The sequence below is a fragment of the Taudactylus pleione genome, unplaced genomic scaffold (assembly GCF_031769625.1).
Source record: "Taudactylus pleione unplaced genomic scaffold, aTauple2 ptg000138l, whole genome shotgun sequence".
Classification (NCBI taxonomy): Eukaryota; Metazoa; Chordata; class Amphibia; order Anura; family Myobatrachidae; genus Taudactylus; species Taudactylus pleione.
In genome coordinates, this window is record NW_028284540.1 from 10,375,794 (window position 1) to 10,396,547 (window position 20,754).

Below are 20,754 nucleotides of genomic sequence, written 5' to 3' on the forward strand. Positions count from 1 at the left end.
CCCTCAGAGACATGCGTCAGCCATTTTCTGCAAGCAGACCTCTGGGAATGCTAGGTTCAGTCTCACTGTTTACCTCTCTCAAGGGCCAGGTTATGCAGTGCTATAGCCTACCAGCCACTGCGGTCTGTGTAGTTTATTTTAATGCCCACTGCAGCTATATTGTCTTTTTTCCTGTGTTTGTATGTGACTTGCGCTAGTGCTGATCTCTACTTTCTATACTGTCAGCTTATACCTTTCCCTTTATACTACTATACCCTGGCATACCTCAGGTATAGGGGGTTCATTGTACCTCACATCTCCTTATATTTGTGAGGGATATCACATACTATGAGGGTTTTCCAAAAAGTAATGCCTAAATGCTCATAACTCTAAAATAATATGCAACATTTATTTGAAACTTTGTCAGTTTGTAGTTTAATATGTCTGCTAGCTATATATGTATTTTTGTTTAGGTAGTCCAAGAAGTACCATGGAATCCAAGATGAAACAAATAGCCATCATTGCATTTCTGGGAAAAAAAAGGCTGCAGTGCTACAGAAATCCACAGAAGATTTAAAGTGTATGGTGAGCATACAATTGATTATAGCAATGTCAGAAGGTGGATATCGTCCATGTGCGACAAACCTCGTGGTGGCAGACCATCAACTGCAGTGACAGCAGAGAACCAACCCAAAGTCGATGCCATGATTCAGAAAGACCGTCGTGCGACCATCAAAGAAATCAGTGATGAACTTTAGTGTTTCTACAGTGCCATGGCTACACTCATCAATGATTTGGGATACCCTAAAGTGTGTGCTAAATGGGTTCCAAAGCAATTACCCAGGGATCATAAGGCCCAGAGGGTAGAAGTGTGCAATGACCTTTTGATCAACTTTGAAGCCAACCCTGAGACGTTTTTGGAAAATGTCATTACAGGAGATGAGACCTGGGTATACCTTTATGAACCAGAAACAAAGGCCCAATCCAAACAATGGAAACACCCAAGTTCATCTAGGCCAAAAAAGTTTAAATCACAGCGATCCGTAAACAAAGTTATGTCCACATTCTTCTGGGATTGCCGAGGTGTTATTCTCATCGATTACTTGGAAACAAACCAATCAATCAACAGTGATCGATACATTATTACACTTAAGAAGCTGAAAGAAGCCATCTGCAAAAAAAGGTCAACAATTCCACTGTGAAATGTCATCTTACACCACGACAATGCCAGACCTCACACTTCGAGGGCAACATCTGCGGTCATTGCCAAAATGGGGTGGGCAATAATGCCACATCCACCATAGAGTCCTGATTGGACCCCTTCTGACTTTCATCTGTTTGGCCCTCTCAAATACTGTCTCCGGGGTCAACATTTTGAAGACATAGAGGTTGTTAAAATCGTCATACGTTCCTAGGTCAAACACCAACCACTGGAATTTTTCTAAAGTGGATTCACAGCTTGGGTTGAGAGGTGAATATTTTGAGTAGAGTCATTCTCTTACTAAGACTTCAAAGTATTTTACTGCACATTTTCAAATCTGTTTCTATAATTAAAATTTTAGTTGTGAGCATTTAGGCATTACTTTTTGAACAACCCGTATATAGCGAGTTGCGCACTACACTGTGCCATATTGCACATACACAATCTGACACAGAGGAAAGAATAACAAATACATCTGGGTTGCTCACTGCACTGCCAGACATAGCCACAAGAATAATAAAATAGGTTGATGCTGCTACTCATACTCTGGTGTTCTGCAAGTCCTGCTCAGCAGGCTTAGCTCCAGGGGACCTCATTCAGGATGGTCTTTGTACAACTTGTTATACCACACCGGGCTCATCAGCCCCGGTGTCTCCTCCTCAGAGCCCACCCTGGGCTACCTTTTCACAGGTGCTGACAATAATTGCGGACCACCTAGCGGTCCCCGTGGCAGCTCCCCCTATGGGATGGCCACAACTGGTGCTCCCTGCATATCCTTTGCCTCCCCAATGGGTAGACTTACTTTCTACCTCAGTGCAGAGTTTGGTGGATACCTCTACAGCTTTTCAGCACAAGAAGGGATGGCCAGCTAACAAACAGACTCTCGCCAGATGGATTTGCATGACTATCTCACAGGCTTACACGCAGACTGGCCTTCCTATGCCGGCTACATTATTTGCTCATTCTACTCGCTCTGTGGGTCCCTCGTGGGAAGCCTGCTGAACAACTATGCAAGGCTGTTACGTGGTCTTCTGTTCACCTTTTTTAGGTTCTATGCCTTTTGATACATCTGCCTCTCAGGATGCTTCCTTCGGGTGCAGGGTTCACCGCTCAGCTCAGGAGCGTCTCCGCCCTTAAACAACTGGTTTGGGACATCCTCATTGTCTCCCTGTGGAGCCCTATGGACCCTGAAAAAGAAGGGTTATGGTAAAGCTTACCATTGTTAACTCTCTCTTCAAAGTCCATAGGGTCCACAGGGCCCTGACGCACCTGGCCTCTGAGTTTCTTCTCCTGGCCCCACCTACACCCCATTGTCATTGTGTGGATCCTATGGACTTCGAAGTTAACAATGGTAAGTTTTACTATAACTCCTTTTATAAAGTGGAGGTTAGAAAGCTGATTAAAGCAGCTGTAAGACGTTGGCAACCAATCAGATTTTTTAATTTTTCTGGAAGTTTAGAAAAAGAAAATAATCATCCTTGTTGCTACAGGTAACATCACATTTCATTTTAGCTACCTGTGCAGTAGTTTTCAGAAATATCCCCCACTACATTCATATGGGCACTTATGAATTACCTTTATTGAGGGAACATTGTTCATGTAGTTCACTTGATTCAGACCATTTAACCCCCTCTCTGCAATGGGTAGCTGCTATCTGATGCACTTCTGCTAAATGTGTGTATTCCTTCTCTCATCCTAACACTTTGTCCCATGCTCATTATCTACCCCATCTGTGTCACTCCTGTCTGTCTACCCCTACCCTTTAGAATGTAAGCTCTCACAAACAGGGCCCTCTTCCCCCATGTGGTTTTCTTTCTCTTACTATTCCTTTTGACACCTAACCCTTGACGTCTGCCAGTGTACTACTTCTTATTAGTGTTATGACCGCGTGCAGCAATGTTTATATACCATGTACTTGTACTGCATTGTATTGTACTGTAAGTCACTGTTCATTTATTCTGCTGAATTGTTTATGTATTTTGTTAGGCGTTGAGGAACCCTTGTGTTGCCATAGAAATAGGGTATTATTATTATACTTTATCTCCCAAGTTTCTTGTTTTCTGTGGAACTGCCCAGATTAGCAGACCTGGAAATGTTGGAACTTACACTGATATAGGGAAGAGCTTTACATAAAAAAGTGAATGCGTTGGCTGATGAAGGGCAGGGCTAGGTTTTTGTCTTGCGTTTGCTCTTATAAATGTTGATTGTTATGTACTCTTTTGTTTATGTATGGAAATTTTCACCATTGCAGAGTGCAACCGAAGACCTGGACAAGCTTTTGGAATCACTGACCGAGAACCTTATTGACCTCACAGACACCCCACCGATGGTAACTTCATGTAGGAAACCTCACAAGTTACGCTGATTAAACCTTATGCACATAGTTGACTGTTGTTTGCTCTCTCTAGGTCACCTCCTCAACTATCACCCCCCGGTGGCTGATACCAGTAAGTGCAAATTTTTATTATGTTTTGATTTAATTATAATTCTGTTTTGGAGCAATACAATTGGTCTGGGCAGCATCAGTATTCCCTTAATGCAGCCTATCAATTCACTAGAATGTGACTTTGTCAGGTCTACTTTATAATTAAACCAGTAGGAATTTAGTGAAGGATTGTTTGTACCACCTTACTCCATGGGTTCTTTATAATCAGATGCCCAGCTTTTGCGTATAAATATGATCTGACCAGGGACAGAAAAGATATATAGTTCTTGTGAATGTGGGGGTGCTGCTCTCTGCAATATACACATCTACACTGTGATCTCTTGACATATACTCCAAGAGAAACTCTGTATAGAAAACTAAATATGTGAGGCCTGATGAATGGAGTCCTTGGCAGACTTTTTATACATGGCACCATCCTCTTATTTTTCCTGTTCGAATATTTATCACAGCTCTGCACCCCCCATTCCCCTCCTTTTCTTTTTTTTTTCACAAGCTGGTATTTCAGTATTGTCCTCCACTGTTTGCTTTATCTTCCCAGAGTGGAATTGTATCAAATGGTCATCTTGGAGGAGAAACAAGCCTGCCGGCAAAAGCCCAAAATAATGTGATAAATGTGACGGCCACTAGTGTCAAGGCTGGATCATCCCCTCATGCAGCCAGCACAAGGTGTGAGAAGGGGCCTTCGCTGAAGTATGTATTTTGCATGTTTTCGGTTAGCTGCAAGAAATATGTGCTATATTTCACTGTACAACACGAGCAGTACAAATTACTCTGGGATATATAGAGATGGATATCTGTCTAATTTATTATATAATTTTTTTTTCTTCCTCTTTAGCACTGTGATCCCAGAAGAACTTCCCAGACCCAGATGTTTGCTGACTACAGAGCTTTGAATGGCAGCAAATACCTTTCTGACCAGTTGGACTAACGGGGGAATTAAATCAGGACTCTTGTCAGCAGATCTGCAGCTCCTTCTACTGATAAGTTCAGGCTCCTTTTTAAAGCTGGATTTTATTATTTTTATTTTTATATGATGCACTGGAATTTTTCTACTGCCACCCCTCCCTGATCTGCCAGAAATATTGTATTTCCAGATTACTTGGACAGTGTACAATAACATTCCAATGTAGCCTGTACTGTGAAAATGTGCGGTTACACTTCCCGAGCCTTAAACATGGAACTTTACACTGAATTTATGGTGAAAACTGGTGTTTGTGTTGATAATTAACATTTGCTGCCCTAAGACTCTGAGGTTATGGAGTGATCTTGATCATGGTAGAAGAATTTGCTCATCTTGGAATTTCACAGCAATGTACGAGGAGATTTACACCTGAGCCCATGTGTGAGCCTTACCCTCACTGTCATAAGGTAGTCATTAATGTACTATTTAGGGATTTCTGCTGTATTCTGCTCTCAGAACCCACATCGGTACTCCTTTGTGTGATATGCTGGAGTACTTTCCCTGGAGTGGATAGTCCAGTGTCTTTGTAGGGAAACCCAGTTTTATTTGTCTGCAGTTTTTTCTGTTGATCAATAAACTTTGGTGTTGCATTGTAGGTTGGCTTTAAATGTGAATATTGTTTTTAAATTTATCCCAGGTTTTCAGTAGGTGAGAGGTTGTTCAAATGCATTTCCTGCAGGGCATCTGTCTAATGCACATTTTTACGTTATTTAAGACATAATAGGACAGTCCTGTAGCAGCCTGAGCAGTATCTAGTGTCACTACTCAAGTTATGGAAACAGGATTTCAGGAATTGATGTTTGGTGAACTCTTTAGATAGTTATGTAACTCTGCCATATACGAGTTAATTAATGTTGTTTACACTGGAACAAAGAAAATTAAAACTATTTTTTTCCATTTAAACATTAAACATCATATAAGATATTTGAGGAAATGTATACCCAAAGGTAAACTGTAACAATATCAGAAATGACTGTGGTGGTCAGTGACCATGTAAAGACATGAAAACACAGCTGAGTGTTTTTAATATAACTAATAATTTCCATTAGGGGTGCATTCTGTTTAATACACATGTTCTCATGAACACTGAAGTGATGAGAACAGATCTTACAGTTTAAATATTCATGAATTATATACTCTGTACTCTAAATTATATGAATATTAGAAGTCACTGATGGTTTCTACGACTCAATAAAAGCACAAAGCTGTAATCTGACGGCTTTTATGCTAGTTGGAGAAATCCAATGTGAGACTGTCATCTGTAATTTACAGTAGGGAGGATAACCTGTAACACATTTTTCTGATGAATGATGCAATGACTACTTCTAGGACTTATTTTATACAGATATTTACTGACATTTATACATATATTCACGCATCATATTAATGAAAATGATACATAATGAGTCTGACATTAACTCTACCATGCCCAACTTGTGTTTGTTGGGATAACATGGTGTTGGATGGGACTGTGTAAGAAATGTGCAAGAGCAGCATCATAATTGTAACCAGTCATGTTTTGTGGTAATGTATATTGTTCTAATCCTCTGTAGATATCGCCCTGGTTGCAGTAGGGGATATTGCAGTTTGCAAAATGCTATTATGGAGACATTCCCAGAATACAATTTTGAAACAATATTTAGCATCATATAAATTTTCCTCTAGAATTAAAGGGAAGTTGATGTTTTGTGCAATTTGTATGATGTAGTTTTACACTTTATGTAACGTTGCCTACACTTTCCATGTGGTCATGCTAATAAGCAGAGCACTGCACAATGAAGCATCACAGATAATCACTGAACTTTGACTAAGCAGTAACAGAAGTTTATGGAGACTAACGTCCCGTATATGAGGGCATTACGTCTAGCACTTTAACTCACTGTAACATATGACACTGGATATAACACATTTCTGATTGATCCTTTTCTGCTTTAGGTTTACTTGTCTTTTCTATCCTCCTCCTATTGTCCTGATTGGATACTGCACAGAATGTTCTACAATATGAATTTATTTTTACTGGTTCCTATTTCTAAACACTAACTGGTATTTTACTCTTTATATAAAACATTTTGCTGTAGATCAAAATGTTATTTTTTTTTATCAAGATCGTTCTTGATCACCATTGAATTTTTTTAACTACCCCTATTGCAAGCTCATTTAGGGAGAGATTTACTAAACCTTGGAGAGAGGCAAAGTGCCAACTAATCTGCTTCTAACTGCCATTTTACAGGCTGTGTTTGAAAAAATGTCAGAAGCTGATTGGTTGGCACTTTATCTATCTCCAAGCCTTAGTACATCTCCCCCTTAGCAACAGTTTACTAGTAGACACCCAAATGTGTAATGAACACAACTCCATCTGTGAAATATTGTTCTGCTCCTTTATATATAAAGATATCTACATTTTCATTTGTGTCTGTTTTTATTATGAAACCTATCTAGTACACTTGCTGACAGTGTGTTTTACTATAATTGATTGCTGTAGAGCCTTATTAATAATTGCATAACTGCCATAATTATTAAGGTTTCATATTGTGGTGGTTATTTTAAATTTAAAAGAAAATATCCCTACTATGTACAAAGGGAAATTTGCAGTAACCGCTGTCCCTGCGAATTATATCCCCGGTATATTGTAGAAGTCCTTCACATTTGTGAAAGGCTTCTCTTGTGGAACTTGACACTGTGATTGCGCACAGTGTCCACTTCTGCTGGTGGCTGTTGAAAAGAGATCTCCTGCTCTTAATACTCCATAGGCTTAAAGCAGTTTTCACCATCTGAAGAATGTGTACAATACCAGGGCAAAACTCCAAAAAGCTATGTTTGAGGTTAGTCAGGGCCATGGACTTCTACATGGTGCTCATCAAGTAGGCCGTGGAGTCTCTGATTTTAAAATTTGTTTAAGCAAGTTTGCAAACTGCACTGATCTGAAGGCACAGGCTGAGATGTACCAGTGGCAGGCAGGCAGAGTTCCAACGGAAGAGCAGAGAGTCTTAGGTACAACTGTCCCACTGCACCTGCACTGACAGTTTTTCATTTCCTCCAAGCACATTTTCATGTGCTATGGTCTCCACTGCGCAGTACATCTGCAGCTTTAATTTTTTTCAAAGTCCATACTTCAACCCAGGCAATGCCAGGTATTCCAGTTAGTGAAAAATAAGCTTGATACATATGCCACTGTGTATCTTCTATTCAGTGACCTTTCTTTCTGCATTATTTATACACTTCATATTACCACATACCAGTATCATAGCATGACCAAGATATAAAATGCTTAAGAGGTTTCATCATGTTAGACAAATTCCCATGTTGCTTATATAGGGGTCTATGTACTAAGCTTTGGAGAAGATATAACTGTCACTTTACAGGCTGTGTTTGAAAAGTGACATTTAGGAGCTGATTGGTACTTTCTCCATCCACTTTCTCTCTCAAGCTGGGTACACACTTGCCGATGTGTACCCAGTGATGCGACACCAGACCGCACAATTTATTGGGCGTCTGGTACATGATCTGGTGACCTTTAGGCTTAGTACATAGACCCAATAATGCAGAGGTTCCCAAATGCAGTCCTCAAGGCTCCCCGACATTTCAGGCTTTATAGGGATGTCCATGGTTGAGCACAGGTGACTTAATTAGTACCTCAATCAATTTGTTTTTACCCACCTGTGCTCATCCATGGATATCTCTAAAACCTGAAGTGTTTGGGTGCCTTGAGGACTGCGTTAAGAAGTTTAAACCTATCGCAGATGTTCTCAATGATTGGTAAGGGCAAACATCTTGTGGGCTAAACAGATGATTAGACATATTTTTAAATAGCTGACGTATGAAATATCTTAACTAGTTGGCTTGTTAGAAAATCTGGTAATGTAGCTCACATCAGAGGTGCATATATAATGGGTGCGGGGAACCGCACACCCTGCACCCATAAAACTTACCTCTCCGGAGTCCAACTGCACCTGTAAAAATGGCCGCCGTGGCCATTTTTCCCGGTGACCTGTGCATACGCTAGTGCCCAGAGTCTAAGTGCGTGCACTGGCCGCACACCGCTCAGTGCACAGCCAGACAGAGAGGATGGGGCCCGTGTCTGAGACTGCACACTGGCCCCCTCCTCTCTAGAAACGCCCCTGGCTCCCGTATATAATACCATATTTTTGTTCAAACTAGTCAACTAAGTTGTATGGTTCGAAAAAATAATCTGAAGGTTTATGGTCAGTTTTAGGCTGCATTTTCATTAATATTGCCTACAGAATGGCTAGTCCGTGACTGCTAAATTTATGACTCTTAAATATATCATCCAGATTTTGTGATGCTCACAAATATTTGTAGAAGGGTTTCTCAACTCCAGTCTCCAAGTATCACTAACGAGTCATGTTTTGTGGATTTCTGTAATCATGCGCAAGCTGGGCCAGTTAATTATCCCATTGGCTTCCACAGATGGAAAAAATCCTCAAAACATTACCTGTTAGATAAACTTGCGGGTTGAGAACCAGTGGTTCAATGGTTCTCAGTTTTCCAACAGGTCATGTTTTGAGAATTTCTGTCTGGGAGCAAGTGGGATAAGTACTGACCCAGCAAAATAGATAAACGCTCCTGTGAATGATTACAGAAATCCACAAAACATGACCTGTTGATACTTGAGGAATGGAGATGAGAACCCCTTATCTATAGCAAAACTGATGCAAGGATAATACGGTATGTATAACAAAATAAATGTCTTAACAGCCACATCTGCAATATTATGTAATTAAGCACATCAGAGACAGTTCTGTATGGCACATTATATTGTATTATAATTTAACACATTGCATATTCATAAGTTTCTGGTTACATAAAGGAAGACTCTTAACATTTGGTTATATAAAAATATTGACAAGACAGTTTAAAATAATACTATCAATATCAAAATATTGCACACATTAGCTGTATTCTGTAAAAGGGAGAAAACAATGGATTATAAGGTTGCAAGACTAGATTGATGTTTTTGAAAATGTAATTTCCATTTTTAACTCATGTCAGTCGGAAATAAACAGGTAGCTAAGGTACTGTACATTTTTATATTCAGTACATTTTCTCTAGAAACTGGGATAATGAAACTACTTTTGAATGAAAATCACGCTGAAAACTTATAAGTTAAGATTTTGTAAGTCTTATGAGTAGGAGCCCTGTAATGTTTCCTTACATTCATTGGGTCCCAGATCCCAGTCCATCCTGTGTGCTCTTCTGTTTTTCTTTTTTCCCAGAAATAGCTCTAATCTTCATTTCCTGTGATGTCACCAGTTCATGCAAAAAGCTGTATTTAATAAAAAATCTATCTAAAATAAACTTCATTTGGCGAATGATTGTGCAGCAGTAAAGGAGATCTCAGCAGACATTCCACTGGATCCATAATTCTCATCAGATCATAGAGCACTTCTTCCTGCCCCAATATCTTTTTATTCTGGCTTTCCTAGTCTGTTGTGTTTACACAAATCTTGTAACATCTCACAAAACTATGTAAGACTCCCTGGATTAATTTACTGTAGAACATATTAAGTAACCTTATCATGCAGCATAAAATATGACTAATTACTTACTATTGTGGAGTGATATTTGTTACTGTAAATCAACAGTTTAAAAGTGTAGTCCCATTTTCACAAACATTTTTACACTAGGTGATACATCTTTCAAGTGTTAGTCACTTCCACTCTAGATATGTCCGGTGACTCATGTACAGTCACCTATTATATTACAAAAGTTATATTTTCCTGTGTTGAAGCAGTTCAGAACCTCAGTTTGTTCAATTTTCTTCTAGATTTGTTTTCAATAAAGGTTCCCTGTAATTGATCACCATCTGCTTTGTATGCATTTATACTTTTAACAGATTGGCTCTACAATATGTAGCTCCTGGAAATGGAGTATTTTGTGACTGTGTTACACAGTAACAAATTTTCCTTATACTGGAAGTATTGCATCACTAATGAAAATCTGATGTTACCCCCACTGTAATCTGACACGTTGAGATCTTGCAGTGCCTGGTGAGAGGTTTTCCTCCTATAATCAATAATACATTCTGACTCTCAGCCAGTGTCCTACTCTCCAAGTCTGACTGCTGATAGTTCACTTCTGTCTCATCTTCAAGGTAAGTGAAAGATTTGTTCTCATAGCTGGCCAGGAGATGGCTCTCATCCATTTGAGCTTTTGATGAGCAGGAACAGAATACAGGACTCACTGGACATTCTTTAAATGTTTTCATTTCTATAAACTCATTAGTAATTGTTGCCACTTTATTGGAGCCCAATGTCTGCAGAGAATAATGTATATCCGTTTCAATACTCCCCCCATGACCTGCAGATTGAGGCCTTAACTGACAGCCCATCGCAATTACACAGTGATACATCTTCGCACAGTCCGTACTCTCCATCCCTTTGGAAACATTTTTCCATGAGTGAGAGGTAAAATGATATTTCCACAAATTATTGGTGGGGGAACGGGCCGGTAAACCTCCCCCAACAATCCACAAGCAACCTTGATGGATGACTGACGCATGCCCCACCATTCTAGGAGGAGCAGAGCTGTTTGAAAATAAAATAAATGGAATTTAGGTAAGTTTCTGTAAAAGACATAACATTAGACAGAGCGCTAGAACAGTAGTACCACATTCTCAATCTTTGCTGATGCTCCATGTAATATGAAGAATTGTCCAGGCTGTAAAACGCAAATGATGCTACTACTATAATCTTTCACATTGACTGTGTAAACAAGGAGTATGCACAGCTGTTAGACAGATTTTGTTGATTTACAAACAACAAAAGTGGGAAACTGCTATGCAAATGTGTTTTATGTTGCACAACTGCACCAAGTCCTCTAGGGAAGCACATGATTTGCAACCTAGTTGTCTGAGTCTGCTGCAAAAGCTGTATAATCGGACAAGCTGCGGCAACCAAAAGATAATGTCCCAGATATCAGGAATAATCACTATACTTTCAATTGCAGTCTAGTGGGAAAGAACATTTCTAGTCGTAATTCCAGCACTGCAATGAAAACCTTAGATAATACAGACTGTCCCTAGGTCTCCTCCCTCACAAGATTTATTTACACCACAAATGAGACAAACAAGAGCATAGGTCACTTTAACGAAAAAGGGTTGTGAAGTAGGGGAGACTTGTTTTTGTGATTTTCCAATCTGCATTTTTGAGTATGCGCCAACCAACAAATATAGATGCAGACTGCTAGTTTAATGCCCTCCCTTGACCCCCTGAAATCAAACATTATCATTCTCCAGGATGTTAGAAACACACAATACTAAAAGGAAGAGAATTATCCTTTTGTGTCACAACTGTAAACACATAACAAAAACCTTTATCCTACGCTAATACATAAAATAAACGTTGTTACATGCAAGTTGATTTTTAAATCAGATTGGCAGCGCCCCTTACAAGATCCCTATCAGCATAGGATCTAAAGTAACACATACACATTAACAAAATCCAAGAGGGCGCTCAATATCTGCAACAAACTTGTGAGCTTTCATATTTGTTTTGTACAAGTAATCTTAAACCTGTTGTCTCCTCCCCCACCCCCCGATTAGTGTTCACATGGAGTTTCCTCCTCAGGGGTATTTAACAGATTATCCAACTGTTCCAGCTACTGGACTGGACTTGCCTGGTTTTGATGTTGGACCAGTTGTGTCTCCGGAAGTCAAATCTCCAGAAGTCATTCTGTTCTGCCATATTCTTTAGCCCCCCAAACAGATACATTGCAGCATTGTATGTGACACTGGAGTGGCCGTGTCGAGGGCCAGGGCCAAGACCACGCGTCCGAGGACTAAGTACCGACCATTTCTGTGTATCTGATATATAAAAAAAAAAAGAAAAAACCAAACGCACAACTTGATAAAGGACTTCTCTAAATGAAATTAAAAAACTCCAGCCACATCAGCAGTTTAGTGCCCCTTACACTGCAACCAAAACGACCAGACTAGCTGGGGTCTAGAACTGACCCATGAGCAGAGAAGGACAGATGGACAGTATGTTACAGATAGGAAAGTTCCCACCTACCTAATAACTGGGAAGAGCAGATATATATTTCTGAGTGTTTTATATCGATCAATTGTCACCTACATGCTAAATCTATACTAAGAGCCGTATTCAATTTGAGCCGAGCTACGTTAACGCAGCCCGGACTTAACGCGGACTTCGCCTGTTTTGTAGGCGTAAAAGTATTGCGCGTGCATGCTTTACCCCGTATTCAATTTCAAAGTACGCGTAAACGGCACCCGGCAATACTGTAACAAGCAGGAAGTACTGTCATTTTTGGGGAAATCAGCCTGTCACCCCCCAAATGATGCTCTGACATGGGGGTTCCCTATGGTATCCCCAGCTTTGGGTCACTGAAGGTATTTGGTGTTTTTAAATGGGCTCAATAGCTGCTAAATAGCGTTTTTCTATACCTGATGCAGAATAGTATTCAGGAGTATTTTTTCCAGAAATAAGTTATCCCAGCAAATTTGGGGTACTTGAAAATGGGGGTCAGCATATTTAAAGTTGAAAAAGTGAATTTGAAAAAATCGTGACAAATCCACCTGCTGCAAACACCTGCAATAAAAAAAACGCCTGGGGCATACTTGGGGACCCCCTCAGAGTCAAGTTCGCTAGTTTTTGAGTTTTTATCCCAACATTTTTTTCACCCCCTTTTTCAAAGTAAATTTTTGGGGTGTCCTTAAGTTTTTAAAAAAAAATTCTGACAAATTACCTTTGGGGGACTGTCTAAAGGCTGCACGGGGGTTCTCGAAACGTTGCACCCCAAAACCCCAATTTTGCACTTCTTTCCGCCTGCCATTCATAGGCGATACTTTAACGCCTATTACAGTGCATTGACTTTCCGCGGAAAGTCTTTCAAATTGAAAACGGGGTAAAACCAAAACAGGTGTTAATGATGTCATCGGCGGTAACTTAACACGGATCCGGACTTAACACTTCTAATTGAATATGGGCCTAAATCATTTGTTGTGGTCATCATTCAGTTACAAGTTCTTAAAGTTGTTTCATAGAATGCAGAATGGTTGAAGATAATCTATAGTGCATAAGAATAATGTGCAGGGCCTGCTTTAGTGAGGAACGCACACGCAGGAGGCGATTAAATTGTTTATAGGGCGCCCATTGGAGATATTAAATTGTTGCTTCGATCGGACGCGAGTGCCGCGGGCATCCATTATTTCTGCTCGCACCCTCCTGAGGTGGTGAGTAGAAATGTGAGAAAAGTCGCGGCTAAACCAGGTGCATTTGGACACGACCAGCACTATAAGTAATGGGCGTCCGCGGCACTTGTGCCTATTGTTGTCCCAGTGGATGTGTCAGGCGCCTATTACATTCGGACATGCAAAAAAACAAATTAATCGTCCCCACACTGTCTGTGCACATGTAAAAGATTACATTTTAATTTCTTTTTGTTTCTAATATTGAGGTTTCTAAATAAACTATTGCGCAAGTTGTACTTTACCAGAATCATATATGATGAAGAAGTACAGTTATCGCTGCTGACTTCGGGCAAAGTATCTATATAAACATGGATGGTGGGCATACAACACTTATCTCCTCCTCCCAGGAGAATGTCTTCTACACCCCAAATAGAATTTATCAATTACACATGTATTCCCAGCCACATGGTTCACATCATTTCATTAACAGCAATCTAAACAATGCATTCCTGCTGGAAATAAAAATATTTCTCTACAGTTTGGAAATAAATAACTAAACGATACATAACAAGAGCAGGAACTAGCAGCTCAGCCTGTAACAAAGTGTAAATATGTGAAAAGTTGCTGCTCCCTACACAGTAAATAATCTCTGGGATAAAAATTAGTGTGTGTGTGTGGGGGGGGGGGGGGGGGGGGTGTCTTCATTTTACACACATTAAGGATTCAGCAATGTTACCAAAATAAAACACCCAGAATTCTTCCACTGCCCCCTCAATATCAAAGTAGCCTCCATAGATGAACATGCCAGACTGGTACACGACAGCACTGTGACCTTTCCGGTTTGTGGGCCTGGTCTCCTGAAACACAGACAGCAACAAATAAATCTGTCAATCTCTTTAACCCTGCCCCCGAGGAACTGCAGCATATAATTTACTAACAAATATATAGTTACCTGTCCTCCCAGAGCTTTGAAGTCATACCACTTTCTTTTTTCTGATGAATAACAAAACAAGATTTATTATATAGGAATCCACATTACCCAATTCACCTGCCACACAATGTTATTCTTTGATAAGTTTTCTAATATAGTAACTTTTCAATGAATATAGGGCAATCCTATTGCCGAAGTTTTCGCACGTGCGAAAACGCCAGAGACAAAAACCGGTAAACTGTTTTCACCATCTCAGAGAGGTGAAAAAAAATTAGCCAAATCCCTGTTTTTGATAGAAAATGTGGGGACTTGTTTCATGTAATCCTATAGTAAACAGACCTACATACATAATAAATGTTAAAGATGACAGGCCACCTACACATGTCAGAGGAAGACATTTTATTGGTTTGACCAATATTCGCACAAAAACGGTTAGTGGAGAAACCAGTGAAAAGTACAGCAAGATTTGGGGAAATCTGTCTATACCCCATAAAAAGGCTAACTGACCTAGGAAAGCAATTTAGAAGTGTCTGAGTGGCTCTAATAAAAGTATTTGGGGTTTTTAAAATGTGTTAAATTGCTGTTGTATGCATATTTATATAAAATTGGAAAAATGATAAAGAAGCAAGTTTTTTGGGCAAAAAAAATACTGCAATTAAATTAGGGGTACATGAAAATGGTTGCAAGTATATTTTTGTGTACTTTTAAAAAATGGTAAAAATACACCTGGTGCAGGCACCTACAATGTTTAAAACACGTCCCATCATCGATACAGCCCCCCAAAATATCTGACCCAATATTTTAAATCCATTTTCCAACACTGAATTTTTTCACCCCAAAAATGACGTCATTAGTGGCCAAATTAAGGTAATTAAAAAATTATTAATTTGTCATTAGGGGGGTGGGGGTTAGTGTCCAAGGGGTTCTGAAACAAGTGCTCACATTTTTAATCAAAAACAGGGTTTTTGTAAATTTTTTCACCTGCTCTGAGATGATGAAAACAGTCCGCCGGTTTTTATCTATGGAGTTTTTGCACGTGCGAAAACTTTGGCAATAGGATTGCATGTTACTCATTTTTGTCCGAAAAGTTTGCACCTGCGAACATTTAGCAAAAACGCTGCTTTTTGCGGCTAATTTCATGACACAAAGTCTGATAACCATGAGCACAACACAAGTACCCCCTGGCTCCCTTTGGGTAAAGAACAAGAGACTGAAACACCACTGACCCCCTCTCTATTTGATGAGCCTATTCCTAGACAGCTTTACAAATCAGTCTCCAAGTTGCAGATCATTATATAGGGAACCCCTCCACTGCTAATATCTAAACAGAACAAGTATTCTCAGTGCCGATAGCGCACATTACAGATTATTATTGAGAAATAAGCTCAATATCTTACCGATAGCATACATCCACAGCGGAGTATTCTGTCTATTTGCCCCAAAATCCACCATTCCTCCAAACACATACAGGATATCCTGTAATGCACAAGAAATATTCCAGTTCACAAAATAACATTACTTCAAATATTCTGTTTATGAGCAACCAACATAAAATATAGATGTTTATCAGTTTGTGAATTAATAGACCATCATAACTATAATACATGATTATTTATTTAATAAGTACTGTTACATATACACAACTACACATTGAAAAATCACAGTATGTTACAGTAATTTTGTTTCTTTCACCAGGAAGAGGCACATATTTACAACAGGTTTTTTAAACAAAAACCAACTATTAAAAACAATATGTACTTAAACTACTGTATTGTTGATTGATTCTTTGTATTATGGTTCCCAGGTGTGCATGTCATCCTAACTGTATTAAATAAGGAAAAAAAAAAAAAAACACCACCACTCATTAAACATTATATAGCCAAATACATGAAATAAAAAAAAAAGTGTGTCTACCCATAACTTGCATTTTACAAGGGGACTTTCAGGGGTGGAATTTCCCTTGTATTACACAATCTGCTCTGCTACACTAAAATGTAACAATAAAATCTACCAGAGGCAGCATTCTGATCATATATGATCGAAAGGCTGCACCTTCTAACATCAGCACCTGGTGCCACAGGAATGGAATTGAAATGCCCGCGGCAGCTGACCGAAGGGAGGAAGTCCCGACAGTGACACGTACGTAACCTAACCCTCCCCTCTCCCCCCCTAACCCTCCCTTAGGGGTGCCTAAACCTCGCCCTCCCCGCACCCTAACCCTCCCGGGAGGGGTGCCTACCCCTAACCTCCCCCGGGTGGCCCCTAACCCCCCCCTACCCCTAGCCTAACCCCAACCCTCCCTGGGGGTACCAAAACCCTAAGTCCCCCCCGGGGTGCCCTAAACCTAACTCTCCCCTCCCCCCCCCCCTTCCCAGCTAAGAGGACGGGCTCCCCAGACTTACCTCATTCGGGACTGCGCTGTCCTGGATTCCGGCGTAGGGATTATGATAGGCGACGGTATCTCAATGCCTATCATGAATCCCTAGCCAGCATTCTGCCGTCGGGATTGTTACCGGTGCCCCATCCACTAACTAAATTACTCTGCAGTACTGACAAGACACCTTCATCCGGTGGCCCAATGTTGCTATGATGAGCCGAGTTGGGCCACCAGGTGAAGGTGTCTTGTCAGTACTCACTTATCCCTGGTTACAACTATCCCCAATTACATCAACAGTAACCCTGGAAGCACAGGCTGTTCAAGCTATTCATACGATCAGTTACAAGAGCTCTCAGACCTCCAGAATGTTACAACCTTAATTACCAAAGTTTGCGGAGCTTGGAGACACACCCATACAACAGCCTATTTAGTACAACAAATCTCAATAATCATCACCCCTGAAATAATGGAGGCTTCCATCTCATAACTGGAGGAAGAACATGCCTAGTGCATAGAGAAGTCAGACTAGACACACAAGAGGAGATGGACAGAGAATATGCAGCTACATTGCCGGCCCAACCCAAACATGTAGTTATAGCACAGTTTAAAGGAAATCTTATTGGGGGCGATTCAATTAAACAGCAGTTGAATAGCGCCAGGAGGGAGCTCCCGAAACTATTCAATTCACCACACTGTTTAGTCCGACTAATGATTTCTTCTCGCACCATCCTGAGGTTGCGAGGAGATCCGACTAAAGTGCCGGCCGCAAGGCTGTTTTGCAGCTTAGCACGGCACTAACAGCCTCGCGGCCAGCACTTAAGTCTTAGAATGCCAGTTCTCATGACTAAATACCCCAAATTCACACCTGCTGATGCCACACGTGGAGGTGAGAGGCTGCTGGAGGGAAACTGGGAGGTGATTTGCGGGGGGGGGGGGCATACTGTCGAAGGGTCACTACTACTGCGTGGCATAATGTGTATAAGGTGTACTACTTTGTGGCATAACCAGAATGGGCTCTGTGTGGTATATCATGAACGGGCACTGTGTGGGGGCAAATTAATGTTTTTTCTTAACCTCTGAGGGGGGTCCATTTAAGATCTCGATATGCGGCACACAAAGTTCTAGTTACACCCTTGCACGTAAACACAGAGGCTCTGGGCATGAGTCGTCATGATTGCTCAGGCTGAGGTTAAAAGTACACTTTTGTAGCTTTCTCACAGTTTTTTGGCAGACTGACAATTTCCACTGGAGCCAGCCCTGGAACCTGTGTAATTTAACAGTATCCCCATTTTAGTGATGGTGTGTGGCCCTGACAACGCTCAAACCTAGGCAAAAACCTAATCCTGGTCAAACTATACCACCATGCCAATTTTGGTGGAGCTAGATCTAAAACTGGCTGTGCGTAAAGGACAAAGAGACAGACAGACGGACACAGTTTCTCGCTTATTATATAGATAGTAGTTGGCATAACATACAACATACCAAAAAGCAAATATAAATGGTTTATGAAATATAGGTAAAACTTTGATCTTAATAGATAAACAGTGCATTAAAATTATTGTTCAACTATTCATTTTATAAACCCAGAGTAGACCAGCTGCACTCTCTGTTCCAGGTAGCCGTCTGTGAAATGTAGAGAACCAAGGGTCTCAGGTTGCATGAAATTTTACCACAGTATAATGGAGAAGGGCAGTTATATACTCCATTGAAGCCAAGTACCAATTTTTATTTATTAGGGCTCTCATCATGGATGTAGCTTCGGTGTGCTTCCAATTTACAGCAATCAAAAGTTTTGCAGTGTTGTAAATATGTCCACAGTTTACTTTGAGGTTTAGAGAGGGATCTAAGGGGCTTACAGAGGAGTATGTGTAATGTGTCTTTGGGGGAAAGGGGGAATGCCAATCACCTTATACACCAGGGATATGACTTTCTTCTTCAGGGTCCATAGGGTCCACAGGGAGACCTTGGGGTGTAGGTGATGGAACTGAATCCGGGTACCACGCAGTTAAAAGCTTTCAGCTCCCAGGATGCATTGTTGGTCCACTCTCCCTATACCCTGCCCCCGAGCCAGAGGCACTTCAGTTTCGTTGGTGCCCGGCCGGAGTTGGGTCACCATTATGCAGGGTGGCTGCTTACGCAGCCCTTAAGCTATTATTTTTATGATTTGATTTGTTTTATATTTTCTTCAACTAGAGCGCGCAGCAGCAGATTGTCCGAGTGACGTCTGCGCTGCTGCTCCGTCACCCCTCCGGTGTGGCAACGCCAGTAGAGATCAGGGGATCTCGGCGGGCATTCCGGGGGTCAGCGCTAGCCAGGCCCCCCGGAGAGAACCCAGACTGCAACTGGACTTTAGGGTCACAGGTAAGGCAGGCCGCATGTTAAGACAGTCGATACCGCCAGTCTCAGGGGACAGACCGGAGGTGGCTGAGGGTGGACGCAGGCTCCAGGCATCGCAATCCACTAGACCACCAGGGACATTTTGGTGCGGGAAACCAGCGTTCCAGGGGTTAATAATCAGCCAGGGAAGACAGCTTCCCTGTTTAAGCGGCTCCTCCCCCCAGGGCGCCTTTCCTCTGAGGTCTGGCTTCTCTGAGCTGTTCTCCTCCGGCCACGCCCCCTCTGAGGTCTCCGGTGGCCATTTTCTTCATGGTGCAGTCGGCAGTCGCAGCTCTCCCAGGACCTCCCGTGGTCTGGTCCCCCTACATACCTATCCCCAGGGTAAGCGTATGTAGCACTATTTCCTACCAGACATTGAGTCTTAGTTGAGTGTAGTGCCAATTTGCAGTAATTCCTGCATTGTATGTGACTAGCGCTAGCGCTGCCTATCTGTCAGGATATGGCTATACTCTTTCTGTATTTCATGCCCTAATACAGGTGTTGTTAGGGTGGTTCATACACAACCTCATAATTTATATATATATATATATATATATATATATATATATATATACACACACACACACATACATACATGCATGCATGCATGCATACATACCTACATACACACAGTGCCTTGCAAAAGTATTCACCCCCCCATTGGCTTTTTACCTTTTTTGTTTCATTACAACCTGTAATTTTTATTATTTTTTTTAATCTGAATTTTATGTGAAGGATCTGCACAAAATAGTCTAATTTGGTGAAGTGAAATGAGAAAAAAATATATATAAAAAAGAATCTTTATAAATAAAATTCTGAAAATTGGCATGTGCATATATAATCACCCCCTTTGCTATGAAGCCCCTCAAAAGTTCTGGTGCAACCAATTACCTTCAGAAGTCACATAATTAGTGAAATTAAGTCCACCTCTGTGAAATCTAAGTGTCACATGATCTGTCAGTAAACACACACCTTTTCTGAAAGGCCCCAGAGACTGCAACACCACTAATAAAGAGGCATCATACCATGAAGACCAAGGAGCTCTCCAAACAAGTCAGGGACAAAGTTGTTGAGAAGTACAATTCTGGGTTGGGTTATAAAAAAATATCCAAATCTTTGATGATCCCCCGTAGCACCATCAAATCCATCATCATCAAATGGAAAGAACATGGTACCACAACAAACCTGCCAAGAGAAGGCCGCTCACCAAAACTCACAGACCGGGCAAGGAGGGCATTAATCAGAGAGGTAGCACGGAGACCAAAGGTAACCCTGAAGGAGCTGCAGAGTTCCACAGCAGAGACTGGTGTATCT

General features: G+C 41.0%; 2 protein-coding genes across 6 annotated transcripts in view; one reads left to right on the plus strand and one right to left on the minus strand.

Annotated features, from left to right (window-relative positions):
* The window catches only part of EPB41L5 (erythrocyte membrane protein band 4.1 like 5), a 157,421-nt gene extending 150,430 nt beyond the window's left edge, over positions 1-6,991 (plus strand). For 3 of the 5 annotated variants that reach the window (XM_088473643.1, XM_088473645.1, XM_088473644.1), the window contains exons 23-26: positions 3,432-3,509; positions 3,589-3,627; positions 4,165-4,316; positions 4,462-6,991. In XM_088473643.1, coding sequence (XP_088329769.1) covers positions 3,432-3,509; positions 3,589-3,627; positions 4,165-4,316; positions 4,462-4,519 — 327 coding nt within the window. In that variant the 3' untranslated portion in view covers positions 4,520-6,991. Of the gene's footprint in view, positions 1-452; positions 545-3,431; positions 3,510-3,588; positions 3,628-4,164; positions 4,317-4,461 lie in introns of those variants that run through there. The other 2 variants (XM_088473646.1, XM_088473647.1) reach the window with 2 other exon arrangements.
* A 2,339-nt stretch (positions 6,992-9,330) lies between these two features.
* LOC148522834 (kelch domain-containing protein 10-like) overlaps positions 9,331-20,754 on the minus strand; it is a 65,708-nt gene continuing 54,284 nt past the window's right edge. Inside the window, exons 5-9 of the mRNA XM_088473648.1 lie at positions 16,085-16,163; positions 14,709-14,749; positions 14,493-14,613; positions 12,223-12,409; positions 9,331-11,132 (exon numbers count right to left, since the gene is read on the minus strand). Coding sequence (XP_088329774.1) covers positions 10,535-11,132; positions 12,223-12,409; positions 14,493-14,613; positions 14,709-14,749; positions 16,085-16,163 — 1,026 coding nt within the window. The 3' untranslated portion in view covers positions 9,331-10,534. The remainder of the gene's footprint in view (positions 11,133-12,222; positions 12,410-14,492; positions 14,614-14,708; positions 14,750-16,084; positions 16,164-20,754) is intronic.